At 41.5% G+C, this 20,945-nt stretch overlaps 1 protein-coding gene across 2 annotated transcripts in view; it reads left to right on the top strand.

Moving 5' to 3' along the window:
- The first annotated feature begins 16,140 nt into the window (after positions 1-16,140).
- LOC140210331 (synaptotagmin-like protein 2) overlaps positions 16,141-20,945 on the top strand; it is a 234,409-nt gene continuing 229,604 nt past the window's right edge. For both annotated transcript variants that reach the window (XM_072279214.1, XM_072279207.1), the window contains exon 1: positions 16,141-16,591. In XM_072279214.1, the coding sequence (XP_072135315.1) occupies positions 16,464-16,591 (128 nt within the window). In that variant the 5' untranslated portion in view covers positions 16,141-16,463. The remainder of the gene's footprint in view (positions 16,592-20,945) is intronic.

The raw sequence follows: 20,945 nt of genomic DNA, 5'->3' as shown, positions 1-20,945 counted from the left end.
CTAACCTATGTAATGCCCTGGTTCATATTTTTACTGTTATGCTGTGTGTGTTTCATTTTGGCAACTCTATTTTGTTTTCATGCTTGTTTGGGTTACTGTTGAAGTAAGTAGGAGAAATGTGTGCCATCCAATTAGGATGTTTGGATTAGGGGGAGGCTTCTCTGGTGAGGGACGCTGCGGTTGGGATCGGAGCTTTTGTTTGAGAGGAGATGAAGGGAGAAGACGCTGGGGAGAACCAGTCGTAGCATATGATTCAGTGGGAGACCCACTTATTCGCAATGGATTGTGAGTGACATTCGGAAGGTGGTGTGTGCTTTCACGTTGGCCGAGGGCCCAGCGCCTGAGTGACAGAAGTTCAAGATGAGCTCCAACTTGTGCACATTTGACTGTTTAATTAGAATGGGACCTTTTCTTTTTGTTATACTTTACTAACCCTTTAGTGAAGATTCATAAATATAATTCTTTTAGTGGTACATAGTGTACTGTCTGTGATTTCGTGGCATTAATTTGTAACAGAGTATCCACGCAGATGGGGGTTTGGGGTGGGATCGAGCATGTCTCAATCTCACGAGTTTGGCGGGGCCGGAGGTGGCAGTCCTCCCTAGACTTACGCAGCCAAGGAAACCAGGGTGCTTCAGTTACAATAAGAAAAGACATATTTATGCATATATATCTATTTGTGTGTGTGCCCGTGTGTGCATGTGTGTGTGCCCGTGTGTGCATGTGTGTGTGTGTGTGTGTGTGTGTGTGTGTGTGTGTGCATGTGTGTGTGTGTGTGTGTTTGTGTGCATGTGTGTGTGTGTGTGTGTGTGTGTGTGTGTGTGTGTGTGTGTGTGTTTGTGTGCATGTGTGTGTGTGTGTGTGTGTGTGTGTGTGTGTGTGCAAAACAAAAGCACAATAGAGAGGTAGTGTACATAGTTGCAAGCAGGATACTTTGTGGATCTTTACTTCCTTTATACAAATAGATGTGCTGGTGGTTATCTTGCCCTATTTGTAGTCACTAAAAAATACTTGTGAGATGGCGAATGGTATCAGTGAATGTTTGCTTCTGGGTGAAGTTGCTGAGCAATGTGAAGAGGATAACCTGGGACTGATGTTAAAGGATGGCTGATGGTTAGTGAGCACTTGTTGGGCAAAGATCTACGTTGTCTGACACAGTGTTGACACTAATAATTACTCAGGTGCCAAAATGCCAGGCATTATTGGTTGATTCTGCTGGTGCAAAACTAAAGTTGTCTTTGAAAGGCAGTGGGAGCACCATGTGGACTGCATTGGACAGGCAGTTTGAAATATGCCACACTGAAGTGAATCAGGATGTTGAAAACTGAACATTCTGCCAACATTTGCTCTCCATAGTATGTTCACTATTTTTATATTTTCTGGTCAAACACTTGGTGATTTGCTACTTTTACAAATTTTGATATGCCCCTGCTGGTTAAGTGCAAATGGTTCTAACGGGGAGAATCTGAATTTGCCACCTTTCTTTTACTTATATCCACTAGCATTGGCATAGTATGGAGAACAGCTCACTCTGCTCTCCTGAATTCCCCATCTCTGATATTCGTGGCCTCTACCTTCAGATTTTACATTGCTGTAATAAAATTGCTTCTGTCTACTGGAACCCTTTACAGTGCACTTGAATTTAATACTGAGGATAAAACCTTCAGACCTTAACTTCCTCAGTTGTTAACTTTATGAAGGATTCATAAACTACCCTCAGACCACTTGTCTTTCAAAAAATATGAAGTAGTAGGGGCTCAATTTTTTTTCAAATTATGGAAATGTAATGCAGAGTGTTGAAACCTTGTGTCTGCCAAATATGGGGTATGAACACTTTCTGCACAAATCCTGCCAGCCTTATTAATTGGATCTGACCTTCAAAACACACAAATCTTCCTTCTGGTACTATGGGCTACACTGACCGGATGCTTCAACCACAATAAAAAAACAACGCGACTGGTTATTATTTATGTCTGTTTTGTTTGGATTATCACTTCTTCCTGTCAGGAAATCCTTCCCTTTATTTACCATTGTTAGTTGAATCTCAGGAAATGAAGTACTTTAATTTCACTGGCCAAGAAATTGACATGCTACTTCAATGTGTCACTTTCTTGCCTGAGAAAAGCGCTGCAGAGTGGGGTGGCATGGTGGCACTTCAGTTAGCGCAATGCTTTACAGCACCAATTGTAAGATTGAGGTTCAAATTCCACCGCTGTCCGTAAGGAGTTTCTACACTCTATCTGTGATTGTATGGGTTTTCTTTGGGTGGTCTGGTTTCATCCCACAGTCCAAAGATTAGGGCTAGTTAAGGTTCATGGGTCATGGGCATGCTATGTTGGCACTGCCATCATGATGACACTTGTGGGCTGCCCAGCACAATCCTCACTGATTTGAATTGACACTGGCGTATTTCACTGTATGCTTCGAAGCACATGTCACAAATACAGGTAATCTTTCTAACTCAAACAAGAGAAAATCTGCAAACCTTTCTATCTTTCTAATTAATTTTTAGTTTGGTCCTGACATTTGTAGATGTCTAGATGATGACCCATGGGCTATTGGTTTTATGTAGGGGTTACACATCAAATTGTAATGGGATTAGTAGAACATCCAGGTCACCTCAACCAGACAGATGCAAAAATGAAAGGTAACCTCTTCATGTTTTACCATCTTGCCAAACCCAAACAGTCTCTGAGTTGGAAATGCAGCTGCAAGCTAAGCTCCTGTGAGGGGAAGGAGTTGGCAGCCAGCAAATCAATCCTTTTATTCTTGTGACTGCTTATTTCTATATGTGGGCTGTACATAAATCAGGTGCTCATAAGCTGGGGAGGACCTGTGCTCATTTTAATGCATAAAATAGAAAGGTAGAATATTGTTTAAATCACTTTAGAATTAGATTGCGCAGAGGATGCATGGAAAGTTGGCATGCAGCTCGATCAAGTAATTAGGATGACAATTGGAAAGGTTGCCTTTATTGAAAAGAGTATAGAACACAAAAGCAGTTGAGTTTAGACTGCACAGATGTTCAGACAATCGATGAAACCAGTGTTGCATACTATTTTAGGTTTCTTTGTTTTTGCTCTGCTATATTTTTTCTTTAGTATTGCTCTCAGGGGTGAATCTAATCCAGATGGCTTCAAATCCCTAATGGCTGAACTTGGGCTGTAAATGAATGGGTACAATTTCCACAAGAATAAACTGTTAATTAAGATGTCTGTCGTATCTGACACTTGTGTGGATGAACTTGACAATGATAGATTACTTTATCTAATTATGTTAAATATTAATTGGATTCAATGCTGGGAATCTGATTAGAGTGAGATATTCATTCATGATTAGTTAAGGTGGGCAGCACCACTGAAATCAACATGCCGAGTTTTTACCTGCAACAAGTTTAGATACATTTACTTTAAATAGTATTGTTCTGAAAGCTAAACAACATGAAGGATGCACAGTGCACATCTATCATTAACTGCTTCAAGCTAAATACCCTATGTTTTATCATGGTGCTTGGCCTTGGGAGAATAAATCAGTGTTAAGGTATTGGACTCCGAAGCATATCTGTACTTTGGTATCTCTCCTCAGTATCATTGATCCCCTGTTCCTCCCTAATTTCCTTTGAGGAAGTGTGATGGCTCATCTTTTTGAACAATTACAATCTGTGTATTGAAAATTCTGATGTTAAGCAGGGAATTCTAGGACTTTGGCCCAGGAATGGTGATATTGGTGGATATTTTTACGTGAGGATGTATTGGATCAAGAGTGGTAATGAATCAGCATGTAGAAAGGAGACTGAAAGTCTGGCTGAGTGGTTTCACAACAACAACCTTTCACTCACGCAAGACCAAGGAGTTGATTATTAACTACAGGAGGAGGAACCAGAGGTCCTTGAGCCAGTCCTTGTTGGGGAATCAGATTTGGAGAAGGTCAATAACTTCAAATTCTTAAGTGTTGTCATTTCAGAGGATCTTTCCTGGTTCCAGCACATAAATACCATTATGAAGGGAGCACTGCAGTGTCCTACTTTCTTAGAAGTTTGCGAAGATTCAACATGTCATCTAAAACTTTGACAAGCTTCTATAGATGTTGGATCACAGCCTGGTATGGAAACACCCTTGTACAGAAAAGCCTACCGAGAGTAGAGGATACGGCCCAGTCCACCTCAGGAAAAGCCATGTTCACCATTGAGCATATCTACACGGAGCGTTGTCACAGTGAAGCAGCATCCATCATCAGAGACCCCCATCACCCAGGTCATGGTCTCTTCCTGCTGCTGCCATTGGGAAAAAGGTACAGGAACCACAGGACTCTCACTACCATCATCAGGACCAGTTATTACCCCTCGAAGATCCATCATCGGGCTCTTGGAGTAGAGGGAGAAAACTTCACTCAACTTCACTTGCCCCATCACTGAACTGTTCCTATAACCTACAGACTCACTTCCAAGGACTCTTCATCTCTTTCACTTTGAACTTTGGAGTCAGACTTTCAGAGTTTCCAAGTTTCAACTGCCTTAGTTCTTCCAGCCAGTAGAGTTAGGCAGAGCAGATCCAATGGGCCACATGGTCTAATTCTGCTCCTATGTTTTATGGTGTGATGACATGAGTTTGGTAGGTTCTGTCGAAGAAGTGAGATATTGGAATGCAATTCATAAGTCCATACAGCTTCAATGCATCGCTGATGGATAAGTGAGAGGTTAAAGTGGTGGTGACTTGGGGGAGATGTGTCTAGGATTATGTTATATTTCTTGAGTATTGTTAGGGCTGTTTGGGCATACTTTTTATATCTCCCCCAGCAAATGTGTGGCACAAGTGACATTTGTGCCAAGGTGTCACATGATTCTATTGGTTGAAGATCTGACCTTAGCAACGAAGAAGTAGCTGAACACAGTTGGACCTAGATTTCAGAATCAGAAGCAGGTTTAATGTCACTAGCGTACAAGACGTTGTGAATTTTATCATTCTGCAGCAGCAGTACTTTGCAATGTATAATAATAAAAACTATAAATTACAATAAGAAATATATATAAAAATGCAAATTAAAAAAGCGGTGTGCGAAGATAGGGGAAGATACTGAGACAGTGTTTGTTGGTTCATTGTCCATTCAGAAATGCAATAGTGGATGGGAAGATGCTGTTCCTGAAACATTAAGTGTGTGTCTTCAGACTCCTGCCTCAAAGTCCTGGATTGAGACAATTGATCTCCAACAACCACAGACTTCTTTCTTTGTTTTATGTGTGATTCTGGTTCGTGGAGAGCTTTCCAGTCCACTCCCAAAACTGAAATTAATTCTTCAAGTTTAACGAAGGACCCCAAAGTACTGTCTTCATGTCAAGGACAGCTACTTTACCACGCCTCAGGAATCTGCCTTATTATCCAATATGCACCAAGCAAAGTTATTCTCTTTGGAACCAAAACCTGGAGATGACAGCAAGCTTCTTGGGGCTAAGTGTCATTTGATTTCACTGTCAAATGTATGTTCATTAAGTGGGTGATTATTGAATGTGAATGGGGAAACAATTATAAAATTGAACCTATTCCATCTCATATGAACAAATGCAAATGAGAAATTTTCTACAGTTTGAAAGGCATTGTGAACATATTCTCAGATCAAAGGTAAACAGGGTATTGCTCTGCCAAAATAATAATGCAGCTTGGCATTGTGTTAAAATTTTGAAGAACTTATAAAGAGAAAGCATGGTTCAAATGTATTTTGTTTGAACTCTTAAGTTTTATTTCTAACTGATGTTTTGCCACAGATCTTTGTATATTCCCTAATTTGCGTCAGGAAATCAAACATGATTGAACCCAAATTTGTTGTTTTTCTCAACTTTTGAAAGGAAAAGCTTTAACCCCCATAACATCTACACAATAGTTTGTCACTTCTTAAAAGTGAGCTTGTCATTTAAAAAAGCGGAACTCCTTTTTATTTTATTAAGGAGCAAGTTGACAGAAATACACTGAAGCAGGATTAGAATCAAAATAAGAAAATATGCCAGAATGTCATGTTCACTCCATTTTCATGTCTGATCTGTTGCTTGATCTTTTCACAAAACAAAATATTCTGCACTTTGTGACTAAGACTGAATCTGTCTTGAAGGCAAAATTTGTATGAAGCAGAATACTACAAAGGCCTTTTGTTTTATTGTTGCTGTCACATGAGGACTTTGTGAATTATAAATAAAGGTAGTGTCCTTTATTTGTCAACTGCTACTTGTGCACAGACACATTTGGAGTAGGCTCTTTTCTGCAATACCCTCTCTGTGACTGTGATTGCAAGCATTATTTAATCTATCAATTGTATCCATACTGTGCAGCTGGCCATTGGAAAGAATACAAGAGAAGCCCACAATAATTAACACAAGAGATTCTGCAGATGCTGGAATGCCAGAGCAACACCCATAAAAAATGCTGAAGAGTTCAAAAGGCCAGGCAGCATCTATGGAAATGAATAAACAAGCCGATGTTTCGGGCCAAGACTCTTCTTCAGGGTTGGAAAGGAAAGTGGAAGAAACCAGGATAAGAAAGTGGAGGGAAGTGAAAGAGTACAAGCTAGAAGGTGATAGGATGGTGGGAGAGGTGGGATGAAGAAAGAAGCTGATAGGTGATAGGTGGAAATGGTAAAGGGCTGGAAAAGAAGCTGATAGGAGAGCAAAGTGGCCCATGGGGGAATGGAAAGGAGGAGGGACACTAGGGAGAAGTGATAGGCCAGTGAGGAAAAGAGGTAAGAGGGGGGGCCAGGGTGAGAAATGAAGAAGAGGGAAGGAGAGGGGGAAATTACTGGAAGTTGGAGAAATTTATGTTCATGCCATCAGGTTGGAGGCTCCCTTGATGGAATAAGAGGTGTTCCTCCTCCAACCTAGAATGGCCTCTTTAAGGTAGAAGAGGAGCCCATAGACTGACATGAGCATGGGGAATGGAGCTGAAATAGTTGGCCACTGGGAAATCTTGCTTTCTGTGGATGGAGCCAAGCTGTTTGATGAAGTGGTTTCCCAATCTACATTGGGTCTCACTCATGTAGAGGAGGTCACATCGAGAATATCAGATGCAGTAGATGACCCTAACACATTAGCAGGTGAAGTGTTTCAACACCTGGAAAGGCTGTTTGGGACCTTGACTGGAGGTGAGAGAAGAGGTGAATGGGCAGGTGTAGCATTTCTGCCACTTGCAGGGACAAGTGCCAGGTGGGAGATTAGTGGGAAGCAATGAATGGACAAGGGCATCACAGAGGATCCCATTGAAGATGGTGTAAGTTGTGGAGAGTGATATGTTGGATGCAGAGGTTCATGTGGTGGTAGATGAAGACAAGGGGAACTCTATCTCTTTTAAAACTGTGGGAAGATGTGGTGAGGATGGATATCTGGAAAATGGAGGAGATGCATTTGAGGGCAACGGTAATGGTAGAGGAAAGGAAACCCTGTTCTTTGAACGAGGAGGACATCTCTAATATCCTGGAAAGGAAAGCCACATCCTAAGAAATAGCCCTCAATAATTTCTGTTTAAGAATTCCCTTTTTTTAAATTTTATTGGAAACACGAGTCTTCCAGTCATCTCCTGATCCAATTACTCTGTTTACTGAGCTTCTTATTCCAGGTGATGTTGGTAGAGGTATGATGGATGTAATGAGTTTGACTGCATTATACATGCAAAATGCTGTGGTACTGAGAAAGGATTGTGTTTCACTTTCTTGCACAGGTGAATACTGACTGAAGTTCCTGGTCAAATTTCTTCAGTGTTTCAGAGGGATCCAGAATTGATTACCATTGCTTTCTCGTCACTGAACTCTACAGCACAGAAAACAGGCTCTTCAGCCCATTGATTCCATGCCAACCTATTGTTCTGCCTGGACAATAGCCCTCCATACTAAACAGAAAACAGAAAATCATTAATTTTCAGCAACATTGTTTAGGGTTTCTAGGCTCGAGTTTCTTTGGCTAGATGTAGAATGTCATTACCATGCATCAATATCTGTAAACACTCATAAATCAGACTGCCAACTAAAGCATTTGCAAGCTGCCGGCATTCAGTGTACAAGACTGACTTGTGCAAAGGGAAGTTTATCACAAAAAGTTGTTTTTACTGGCTGTTTAATGGGGTAAAACCACATTAACACAAAGTTTAGTGAGGTGCTGCTTTAATGCTTCAAAACCAGGGGCTTTGAATTCTGTCATGAATTCAAAATACTTGGCATTTACAATTGGCCACTGCAAACAGATTGGCTACAAGGAACTGCACATTTTAGTCATCTCCTTCCTCCCTTCCCCAGACATATTTATACTTCGCAGGCTACAATCAGAGTCCACTGTATTAGGCACATCTGTCCACCTGCTCATTAACGCAAGTATCAAATCAGCCAATCACGTGGCAGTAAGGGAATGCGTAAAGCATGCAGACATGGTCAAGAGGTTCAGACCAAACATCAGAACAGAGAAGATATGTGATCTAAGTGACTTTGACCATGGAATGATAGATGGGTTGGTTTGAGTATCTCAGAAACTGCTGATCTCCTGGGATTTTCATGCACAACAGTCTCTGGAGTTTACAGAGAACGGTGTGAAAAACACACAAAAAAAACATCCTGAGAGCAGTATTTCTGTGGGTAAAAATGCCTTGTTAATGAGAGAGGTCAGAGGACAATGGCTCAAACTGACAGGAAGGTGACAGTAACTCAGTACAACAGTGACGTGCAGAAGAGCGTCTCTGAATGCGCAGCATGTCGAACCTTGAAGTGGACGGGCTACAGAAGCAGAAGATCACGAACATACCGTCAGTGGCCACTTTATTAGGTACAGGAGGTACCTAATAAAGTGGCCACTGAGTGAATTTATATTTCTTATTACTATCATGAAGCCACAGGTGACAGGTTTTATGTGAAATGATTTCTTGAATCTCAGCTGTGCGTCATAAACTAACAGTTGGCTGTCTGGCCACCTCAAAACTGCCAGAAAACACCTGCCCATGGAGAGAGAGAGAGTGAGAGAGTGAGAGAGCCTTTCATTCTGATTAACATTGTGCTCTGCTACATGGCTGAGCGACTGTCAACTAAAAAGTGTTTTCTTTTTACAGAAAGGTCAGTTTAAATAAGAGCAGAGCAATTCTGCAGTGTTTTATGATTCAATCATTACCATTGTTTCAGTTCCTAACTGCAAGAAACGGCTGGCATTTGTATAAAATCTCTTGGAAAATGCGCCGCAGATCTAAATGTCTTTTTTTTAGTGAGCGATGCTGTATTAAGCTGTTAGGAAAATGGGTGGGATGCACATTCTTCGAATAGTCTCTTGTGGTAGTCTGATATGAAAAAATGCAGCAGATGTTTTAACTGGAACTCATCTTGTTTTACAGCATGCCAAACTTAAGAAGTGACCTCTACTTTTAAGTAACGTAAATTTTTGTTATAGTTCTTTCAATGGATCGGGTTTGAAGCTGAAAGGGGCTGACTTTGCTATTTTATGGGTTAAGATGGGCAATCTACATGAATGCTTTGTGTACTGTTAATTTAGTTGTGTTTTTACATCAGGCACCTGGTGCATTGCTAGACATGAGCACAATCTCATTTCAATGTAGGAATAAAGCACCTGCATCTTTCCTGATTCCATTGGACTGGTGTTTCTGGTTTCAAACAGAAACCAGAAATCTATGTGGCTTAAAGAGAACCACAAAGTCAATGCAATTCAAAAACACCAAAATGTCTGCGAATGAGGTGCATGTAATTTTGGAAGATGCCTGAAAGCCTGCTTGCAGGTTAGCTGGATCAGTATGATGAATCACAAGGTTGAAATTCCAGCTTAGCTTTGCAAACATGCAGTCTTTATATTTGCAGATCTAAGTCTTACAATCCATTCCATCGTTAGATTCTGGACTAGTTCCTGAGGATTGGAGGGTGGCTAATGTAACCCCACTTTTTAAAAAAGGAGGGAGAGAGAAACCGGGGAATTATAGACCGGGTAGCCTAACGTCGGTGGTGGGGAAACTGCTGGAGTCAGTTATCAAAGTTGTGATAACAGCACATTTGGAAAGCGGTGAAATCATCGGACAAAGTCAGCATGGATTTGTGAAAGGAAAATCATGTCTGACGAATCTCATAGAATTTTTTGAGGATGTAACTAGTAGAGTGGATAGGGGAGAACCAGTGGATGTGGTATATTTGGATTTTCAAAAGGCTTTTGACAAGGTCCCACACAGGAGATTAGTGTGCAAACTTAAAGCACACGGTATTGGGGGTAAGGTATTGATGTGGATAGAGAATTGGTTAGCAGACAGGAAGCAAAGAGTGGGAATAAACGGGACCTTTTCAGAATGGCAGGCGGTGACTAGTGGGGTACCGCAAGGCTCAGTGCTGGGACCCCAGTTGTTTACAATATATATTAATGACTTGGATGAGGGAATTAAATGCAGCATCTCCAAGTTTGCGGATGACACGAAGCTGGGTGGCAGTGTTAGCTGTGAGGAGGATGCTAAGAGGATGCAGGGTGACTTGGATAGGTTGGGTGAGTGGGCAAATTCATGGCAGATGCAATTTAATGTGGATAAATGTGAAGTTATCCACTTTGGTGGCAAAAATAGGAAAACAGATTATTATCTGAATGGTGGCCGATTAGGAAAAGGGGAGGTGTAACGAGACCTCGGTGTCATTATACACCAGTCATTGAAAGTGGGCATGCAGGTACAGCAGGCGGTGAAAAAGGCGAATGGTATGCTGGCATTTATAGCGAGAGGATTCGAGTACAGGAGCAGGGAGGTACTACTGCAATTGTACAAGGCCTTGGTGAGACCACACCTGGAGTATTGTGTGCAGTTTTGGTCCCCTAATCTGAGGAAAGACATCCTTGCCATAGAGGGAGTACAAAGAAGGTTCACCAGATTGATTCCTGGGATGGCAGGACTTTCATATAAAGAAAGACTGGATGAACTGGGCTTGTACTCGTTGGAATTTAGAAGATTGAGGGGGGATCTGATTGAAACGTATAAAATCCTAAAGGGATTGGACAGGCTAGATGCAGGAAGATTGTTCCCGATGTTGGGGAAGTCCAGAACAAGGGGTCACAGTTTGAGGATAAAGGGGAAGCCTTTTAGGACTGTGATTAGGAAAAATTTCTTCACACAGAGAGTGGTGAATCTGTGGAATTCTCTGCCACAGGAAACAGTTGAGGCCAGTTCATTGACTATATTTAAGAGGGAGTTAGATATGGCCCTTGTGGCTACGGGGATCAGGGGGTATGGAGGGAAGGCTGGTGCAGGGTTCTGAGTTGGATGATCAGCCATGATCATAATAAATGGCGGTGCAGGCTCGAAGGGCCGAATGGCCTACTCCTGCACCTATTTTCTATGTTTCTATGTTTCTATTCCTGATTTGGGTTTGTCTGTATGTTCTGAATTTTAAAAAATAAGTATACAATTAAACAATTTTTAAGCTACCAAGCCAAAAATATTGATAATTCTAAACAATGCAATCAACAATCCCCGTGACCAAGAGGGTTTTCTCTGGGTGCTCTGGTTTCCTCCCGCAGTCTAAAGGCATACCGGTCGGTAGGTTAATTGGGCATTGTAAATTGTCCTGTAATTAGGCTAGGATTAAATCAGGAGTTGCTGCACGGTGCAACTCGAAGGGCTGGAAGGGCCTATTCCACGCTGTATCTTAATAAATAAAAATAATTAAATTAAACTTTTAGGTTAATGACTTTTCACCATCTGACACATTAGCTACTATACACTCTCCATCGATTAGATGAAGACAAAGTATTGTCGGAATTTCCATTTCCAGGATTTTTTGTTTCTGTTTTTATAAGTACTGTGGGAGCAAGGAATCTAAGATAAAATAGATGTGCTCTGTGTCCTCAACAAGTCAAACAGATTGTGCAGAGAGAGAACAAGAGGATGGATGAGCTGGGTCTTGCTGGGTCAAGCAGGAGCTTTCTTGGGAACTGTCACCTAACTTTTATGGGCAAATTAACCCATCCCTGAATCCTGTCCTGGCACATCACCATCCACGTTCCAATACCCAATTCAGATTTTATGAACAGCTGCAGATTGGAAACATTGACTGCTCCCTTTCCCCAGATTGTAAATACTTTTCGTCTAATTTTAGAGATAAGTACAGTAACAGACCTTCTGGCCCAGCGAACCCACACTGCCCAGTTACACCCATGTGACTGACTAACTTACCAACCCATGTGTCTTTGGACTGTGGGAGGAGAGCAGAGCACCCAGAGGAAACCCTTGCGCTCATGGGGAGAAAGTACAGCCAGCAGCAGGATTTGAACACAGGTTGCCTGTACTGTAAAGCAATGTGCTGACCACTATGCTACCGATGCTACCTGACCTGCTGTTTTTTTTCAGCATTTCCTACATTTGTGTTACATTTCCGGGATCTTCATTTTTTTTTTGCACCCAGTGCTCATGACCTCCTACCCTGGGAGAGGAGGACGAACATCCTGTGTTGATGGGACATCTCAATTTTACATTTTGTCTCTGGTTTACACTGGCTGGAGTTTAAATTGTGTATAACCACATTCATTTTAATGAGGCTGGTGACCTTGGCTTAAAACCCAAGTGCAGAAGGATTTTTGAAACAAAAATTATCATTAGTCTTTATGCCTTTGATTAACAGACCATTTAAAGTAGTTTTGAGTAAATTTAGATTTTTACTTTTTAAAGTTTTGTTTTAATGCTTAGCACACATTTAAGACTGCTCAAGGGCCTTTGACAGCAATTGGTTGCCAGAAGTCCACCTCTGCGTGCTGAGGGTGGGCCCTTGGAACATACTGTCTGAGGCCATGTTGCTGCTTCTGGTCCTCTCCACCTCACAGTAACCAGGCTTTCAGCTTGAGTGGACCTGGGGAATTCGTAAAATTCAGCCTATTATCTCCTACACACATCCTCATCATGGGAAAGCTGCCTTTATACCTGTAGTTAATGGTGGAATTGGCTTTACCCACAATCCAGACCATTGTTTTGGGTAAACGGCCTTTTGTTAGAACTGGGTCGATGATTTTAAGAATGAGATAGGCTAGAGGGAGAAGAGAATAGACAGAAAGGTCCATCGAGCTAGAAAGTCAGAAGAGTGGGTGAGTTTTCACCTTGAATGAGGGTGGTATTAGGATATTAGCATCGGTTAAAACTGAATTGGAACTGAACTGAATTGGTTGATTATTGTCACATGTACCAAACATCATGAAAATCTTGTCTTGCACACTGTTCTTACAGATTAAATCGTTGCACAGTGCATTGAGATGGAACAAGGTGAAACAATAACAGAATGCGGAATAAAGTAGAACCGCTAGAGAGAAAGTGCAGGTGGGTCTGTAAAATGTTAGTTGGGAGAAGCCAAGGGGAAATATTATGAATGCCGGAAATTTGAGGTCATGAAGTTCATAATCTGAAACAGTTGAATTCATTGAGTTAGGAAAGGCTGTAATGTGTTTTCTCAGGTGAAGCTGTTTCTTTGTGAATAGTGAAATGAGTTCCTTTGGAATAGTGTAAGGGACTAAGTCAGAGTGGGACTGAGACTGAGAATACGAGGTCTGCCAGACTGTCCCCTAACACTTTTAGAACTTAGCCTGACCCACAACAACATTCAATGTCTCCCCCTCTTTGAATATCCAAGCAGTAGCCATGGGCATTTGCAAGGGCCATAGCTACTGTATATCCTGTCTTCTTTGGCTGCAAAGCAATTCGGCCTCCTCGCCAAACTCCATTCACTATATTGATGAATGCATTGGTGCTGCTTTCTACACCCATGTTGAACTCATCAACAGCCATGTGCTCAAATTCTCCTGGCCTGTTTCTGGGACTTCTCTTCCCGTTCTGAGTTTCTCATCTCCAACTTCTTCCAGTGACGTTTTCCATAAACCCACAGACTACCACATCTACCTCAACCAGACCTCCTTCCAACCTGCCTCCTGAAAGGATGCTATCCATTTTTCACTGTATCTCCATTTCTTCTGCATGTGTCCTTAAGGTGAAAGCTTCTATTCTAGGGCTTCACCTCTACCATCGTTAATGGCACAGGTGATGTGTGTTTCCTCTGTTTCCTGCATGTCCACACATTCATGCACACACCTTGCCCAATCAGCCTCTATATCCAACCTGTTTTCTGCCATCTCTACCTGCTTCTTCATTCACAGAGTCTTGATCTCAACACATTAAAGCTGTCTGGGATTAGTTTTTGTTGTACTGCAGACCATGGTCTTTCTTGGGGGCTTTGCTATTGCTTGCTTGCTGGGTGGAAGGTGCTGATACTTTTTGATGAAATAAGTGGGGGAGTGGGAAGGGTCGATGCTTTGCTGCTGCTTATGTGTGGGAGGAGGGGGAGTGGGGGTGCTTTGGGGTTCTAACTTTTATTGTCACGCACTCTTTGGGGCACTCTTCTGTTGTTGTGGATGTCTGCAAAGAGAAAGAATTTCAAGTTGTATATTGTATATATTCTCTGATATCATATGGTAACTATTGAACTATTATTCCACAACAAGTCATATCTCAGTCCTGATGAAGGTTCTCAGGCTGAAACGTCAACCGTACTCTTTCCCATAGATTCTGCCTGGCCTGCTGAGTTCCTCCAACATTTTGTGTGGGCTGCTTGGACTTGCAGCATCTGCAGACTTTCTCTAGTAAGTCATATCATCTGTTCTTCTCCCCACCCTCACCAAAGGTTTCAGCTTTCCACAAGAACTACCTTTTCCCTGACTCTCCAGTTTATCCATCCTTCCTCTGGTCTACTGCATTTGGTGCTCACATTGTGGTGTTTTCTACATTGGGGAAAGCAAGTGGAGCCATTAATTTCATGAATGCAGACCACTCATTCTCTGTCCCCAAAGGCCGTATAAAGCTTTTGGTACAGAATCAGAGTCAGGTGTAAAATCATCAGGATACGGTGTGAAATTTGTTGGTTTTGTAGCAGCAGTAAATTCAATACATAATAATAAAAACTGCAAACTACAGTAAATATATATATAATTAAGTTAAACAAGTAGTACAATAGAAGTAGTAAGTCTATGTTCATTGAGTTCAATGTCCATTCAGAAACTAGATTGCAGAGAGGAAAAAGCTGTTCCTCAACCTCTTTTTTTCAGGAATTCAGGCTCCTGTACATCCTTCCTGTTGGTAGCAATGAGAAGAGGGCATGCCCTGAGTGGTGGGGGTCCTTAATTATGAATGCCGCCATTTTGAAGCATTGCTCCTTGAAGATGTCCTGGTTACTACCGAGGCCTATGCCCACGATGGAGCTCAATAAGTTTACAACTCTCTGCAGCTTCTTTTGATCCTATGCTGTAGACCATCTCCCCACCCCATACCAGATGGTCTTGCAGCCAGTTAGAATGTTCTCCCCAGTCCATCTGTAGAAATTTGCGAGTGTCTTTGGTGCATCTCATTTTAATTCTACTTCCCACCAGTGTATCCTCGGCCTTCTACGTTGTTACTGAGAAGCCAAAGGCAAACTGGAAAGACAGGTTTGCACATTCTGTTTGGGGTCACATGTAACCCAATGTTATGAATGCTCAATTTTCCAATTTCAAATAACCCACATGTCCCGTGTTCACCATCCCATACCCTCACCTGTTCACCGAGGTTTCTTCTCCCTTCGTTCACCTCTTCCATCCCTCGCCCCCTCCTCGTTCCACGTCCCATCATCCCCTCCCACATGGTTCTATTGCACCTTGCCATGAACTGCTATATGTTGGATATCTTTTCACTTCCCTCTCAGTCCTGATGCAGGATTTCGATCTAAACCTCCTGCTTCCACAGATGCTGCGTACCCCTTTCTGTTCTAAGTTTTTTGTTTTTTGATTGGGAATGTATGTGACTTTCTCAATAATCATTATAGACTGAACAACATGAGAAAAAAGCTATTCATGTTTAATTTTTCGTTGACTTGTGCTTTCAAAGGCTTTTAAAAATTGACCCTATTTCCACAGTTAATTTCCTGTTAATTACGAGATTTAAGATTTAATGTTTAATTTGTTCCTCTATTTGTGCAATGATTCAGTTCAGGTAAAGGAATTTGATAACAAACTCTCTGAAGTATAAACCTGTAAAACAACTCAGGCACGCATGCAGGTTCACATTCCTGTAATAAATTAATTTGCATAGACAGAGTATGCGATCAAGAAGGATTCTAACAGTTTACATCACTGCATTCCTTCACGGAGACGGCTGCTCCTGTTTTTGGCAGGTGTGGAATTTTAAAATCCTCCTGAAAGCTCGTAAACATCTGACATAAATCTAATATCCGTGAATGTGACGGCCTTCGATGAGTCTGAAAGGAGACAAGTAACCAGCAGAACAATTTGTTATCTCTGAACAATTTTTGGTGGCAAGCAGAGAGTTGAACGTATTGAGGAAATAAAACAATCCCAGAAGGTGGAAGGCACCAGTTGGAGGTTTCAACACTGTTGAGTTATAATCTCACTCCAGTTTGTTTGATTCATCGCACTCAAGTTTCTCCAAAGGCACTGGAGTGGCTGGAAAATGAAGACCGAGTTGAATCTGGCCAAAATGATGGACCTCAGCTTCCTGTCAGAGGAAGAACAACAGGCTCTACAGAAAGTCCTCAAACGAGATGCAGATCTGAAAAAGCTTGAAGAAAAGCGTATCAGGTAAACAATGAATAATGGATGTATCTCTGTCTCTTATTGGCATTCACTTCACATTCCTCCCTATTCTTTTGTACCTTCGATGAGATTTCAAATCAAGGCTCTGTCTGGCATTTCAGGTGAGTGGCTAAGATCCCATAACACATTGTGTGCCAGGCACTGTAACCGTACTTAGGCCAATGTGTATCCTTAACTCGATAAACCTGTTCATAATCTCAGTGCTATTGTTTTGAAAATTTGTGATGTGTATGTATACTGCTAGATCAGTACTGTCTTAATGCAGAAGACAGCGTCAATGTGTTAACACTGTGTTAAAGGTGCAGCACAGTAGTGTAGTGGTTAGCATAACACTTCATAGCCAAGTTCAGTTCCCAGCGCTGTCTGAAAGGAGTTTGTACATTCTCCCCATGACCATGTGGGTTTCCTCCGGGTGCTCCAGTTTCCTCCCACAGTCTGAAGACATTCTAGTTGGTAGGTTGTAAGTTGTCTCGTGATTAGGATCGGATTAAACTGGGGCGTGGCTCAAAGGACCAGAAGACCATACGACATAGGAGCAGAACGAGGCCATTCAGCCCAGCGAGTGGGCTCCACCGTTCTATCATGGCTGATCCTGAATCCCTCTCAACCCCGTACACCTGCCTTATCGCCATATCCTTTGATGCCCTGACCGATCGGAAAACTAACAACTTCCACCTTAAATATATCCACGGACTTGGCCTCCACTGCTGGCTGTGGCAGAAGGGCCTACCCTGGCTGTAAATCAATCAATCAGTAAGAAAAAAATAACCACTGTACCAGTAGGTAGTCAAGAATAAGCTCACGTCATATTGGTTCTTATTTTGTGTGCAACATTAATTTGATCTGCAAATGAGGTTGAAAATTTTCTTTGAGCTGTGTAATGATATATTTCCTTACCTAATTAAAATTTAATAGATTTGTCTTTTTAGTATTGTGCACTGTGCTTTCTGGTCTGGGCTATAGCTGTAAAATGTGTGATTATATTATTAATTAAACAATGGTTTGTAGAATTTCATACACTTTCTACTCATAGAGTGTCTGTGCATTTACAAAGAGGGTGCTTTCAGATTTGAGCCTCAAATTCTAAATATGATCAATTTTCCATGGCTAATACATACTTTTTAAAATGATTTTACCACACCCCCATTTATTCTGTTAAAGCTGTACTTCCAGTATCTTTCTTTTAGTGAGTGAATTCTGCTGTTGCCAGGTAACATCAGGCAATGGGTGTTGTACCTAGAACCAATGGCAGAAGACGCAATAATATAGCCACTTCTGGCTGAAGTGGACCTATTTCCATTCACCACTCCTTCCCTTCAGGCCAATTTAGGTTATTTTAACTTTAATTGCTGAGCCCGCTTGTTCTTCTGTCAGCAATATACTACATTTTGCTTTCTAGTTGACTCCTCTTTGTGGTGGAAAATCTGGCGAGAGTTCCCGCGACAAACATCATATTCAATGCTTGAGGCAATGGGAATAAAGTCCTTTACCAACAGAGCAGGTGCATCTGCTTTTCAACCTGTTTAATGTCTGATATTTGTAAAGATCACACTATAAAGAGGACCAAGAACCTATGCTAAACTATGTCCCACCTTTTATATAGAAATACTCTGCCGAGTTAGGGTGGTCGGATAGTAATGACAGGGAAAATTCTAGCCCTTGAAGTATCTAATGCACTGAAACAGAGAAACTTCAGGATTATGTACTTGTGTAGTTAATTGTGAAAATGTGAATATTTCTGTCAATAATTCTCTGAGGCACTATGTAAGTTAAAACAAGAGATTCTGCTGATGCTGGAAATCTTGAGGTACCTGCACAAAGTGCCGGAGGAACTCAGCAGGTTGGGCAGTATCTACGGAGGAAAATAAACAATCAACATTTTGAGCCAACACTGTTTATCAGGACTGCAAAAGAAGGGGGAGGTCATTTAAACTGAACTCCCTATAAGAAGGTGGGGTGTTGGGGGGAGGGAAGGAATACAAGTTGGCAGGTGATAGGTGAGAGCATGTGAGGGGGAAGGTGATTGGGTGGGGAGGGAGGATGAAGTAAGAACCTAGCAGTTAATAGGTGGAAAAGCTAAAATGCTAATGAAGAATGAATCTGATAGGGAGGGGCAGTAGACCATGGGAGGAAAGGAGGAGGAGGGGCACCAGGGAAAGGTAATTTCAATATCTAGTAAATTTAGGAATTATTAAGCTATTTATATAAAAAATCTCACTGCAAATAACCTTGAAATGTGCTTTGTTACTTGAGATATTGAGCTTATTTATTGTTTAAATCTACAAACTAATCTAGAGTTGTAGGTTATCATTTTTTCAAATAATTGTATGGAGTTAAATGATACTTATTTTAAAGAAAGTTTTTAAAGAATGCAGATTCAACTGTCAAATCCAGCTGAGGTTCTTACCCAACCAGGTCAAAGTCTTTTACTTCTGCACAGACTGGGAATTGAATGAGGTGGACTTAATTATGTTCGATTATAGTAACTGAAAAGAACAAGACTTTAGATTAAGGGTTGTAAACCTGAACTTGATTTATACGAAAGTGAAATGTGTGTACTTCAGAATAGTTTATACTGCGCTTCTGAAGCAGTCCTGTATGTTTGTGGACAAACAAGAGAAATCTGCAGATGCTGGAAATCTGAGCAACACACACAAAATGCTGAAGGAACTCAGCAGGCCAGGCAGCATCTGTGGAAAAAAGTACAGTTGATGGCCCAACACGTTGACTGTACTTTTTCCACAGGTACTACCTGGCCTGCTGAGTTCCTCCAGCATTTTGTGTGTGTTGCTGTATGTTTGCGGTCCTGTCTGATCTGTAGGGAGTTTGTAGTGGTGTCTCACAGAACAGTCCAGCACAAAAACAGGCCCTTTGGCCCACTTAGTTGGTACTGAACCATTTAAACTGAACTGCCTATTTCCTGCACCCTGAATATAGCCTTCCATACCCCTACTATCCATGTACCAATCTAAACTTCTCTGAAATGTTGAAATCGAGCTTGCATGCACCACATGTGCTAGCAGTTCATTCTACACTCTCATGATCCTCTAAGTGAAGAGGTTCCCCTTCATGTTTCGCTGAAACTTTTCAATTTTCACCCTTAACCCATGACCTCCAGTTGTAGTCCCATCCAACAGCAGTAAACAAAGCCTGCATGCATTTACTGTATCTATACCCCTCATAACTTTGGAGAAATGTCAAGTCTTCTACATTCAATACTCCTCTCAATTGTCTACGTTCCAAGGAGTAAAGTCCTAACCTATTGAATCTTTGCTTATAACAAAGTTCAAAGTAAAATTTATTTTCAGAGTACAACATACAACCCTGAGATTCTTTCTTCTTTCTCAACAAATCTATAGAATAATAACTAAATGAAAGAGCAAGAGCATAGAAGACAACAACATGGTGAAATGCAACTATAAATAAACAGCAATAAATAACAAGATAGAGAGTCCTTACAGTGAGATTATTGGTTGTGGTAACATCTTGATGGATTAGTGTAATTATCCTCTTTTGTTCACGAGCCTGATGGTTCAAGGGGAGTAACTGTTCTTGAACCTGGTGGTGCAAGTCCTGAGGCACTTGTCCCTTTTGCCGGATTGCAGCAGTGAGAAAAGAGCATGGTCTGGGTGGTGAGGATCTTTGATGATTGATGACGCTTTCCTACGAAAGTGTTTCATGCAGATGTGCTCAAAGGTCGGGAGGGCTTTACTCGTGATGTACTGGGCCAAATACACTGCCTTTTGTAGACCTTTCCATTCAAAGGCATTGGTGTTCCCATACCAGGCCATAATGCAGCTAGTCAAAACACTTTCCACCACACATCTATGGAAGTTTGTCAAGTTTTTTTGACTCAAGTCCTCTAGAACTGGCAACATCCTTGTAAATTTTCTCTGTACTCTTTCAACCTTGTTTGCATCTTTCCTGTAGATAGGTGACTAAAACTCCAAATTAGGCCCTACCATTGCCTTAACCAACTTCAACAGAACATATTTGTAGCCTGGTTGGTATGTGCTAACTTTATAATGTGTTCCTTGGTGTGTTTGTTTTTGTTCCACCTGACTCAGTATGTTATGATGTCCTAGATACACGTAGTCCATCCTGATCTGAACAATGTAGTTACAGACTGTGTCGTCCACAATGACCATTGCAGTCTTGAGAGCTGCATTCCGAGTTGGTTATATAAAAGTTGAAAATGTGGAATAAAAATTACTGTAAGGACTCAGCCCATCGGGCAGCATCTGTTCAAAAGGGAACAGAGTTAATATTTCATGTCAAAGCCCCTTCATTAGAATGGATTGATGTATGAAGGGGTTTGTATTATAGTCAGGGAGCATAT

Source organism: Mobula birostris, chromosome 2 (genome assembly GCF_030028105.1).
Source record: "Mobula birostris isolate sMobBir1 chromosome 2, sMobBir1.hap1, whole genome shotgun sequence".
NCBI lineage: Eukaryota > Metazoa > Chordata > Chondrichthyes > Myliobatiformes > Myliobatidae > Mobula > Mobula birostris.
This window is presented reverse-complemented; position numbering and strand designations above follow the sequence as displayed.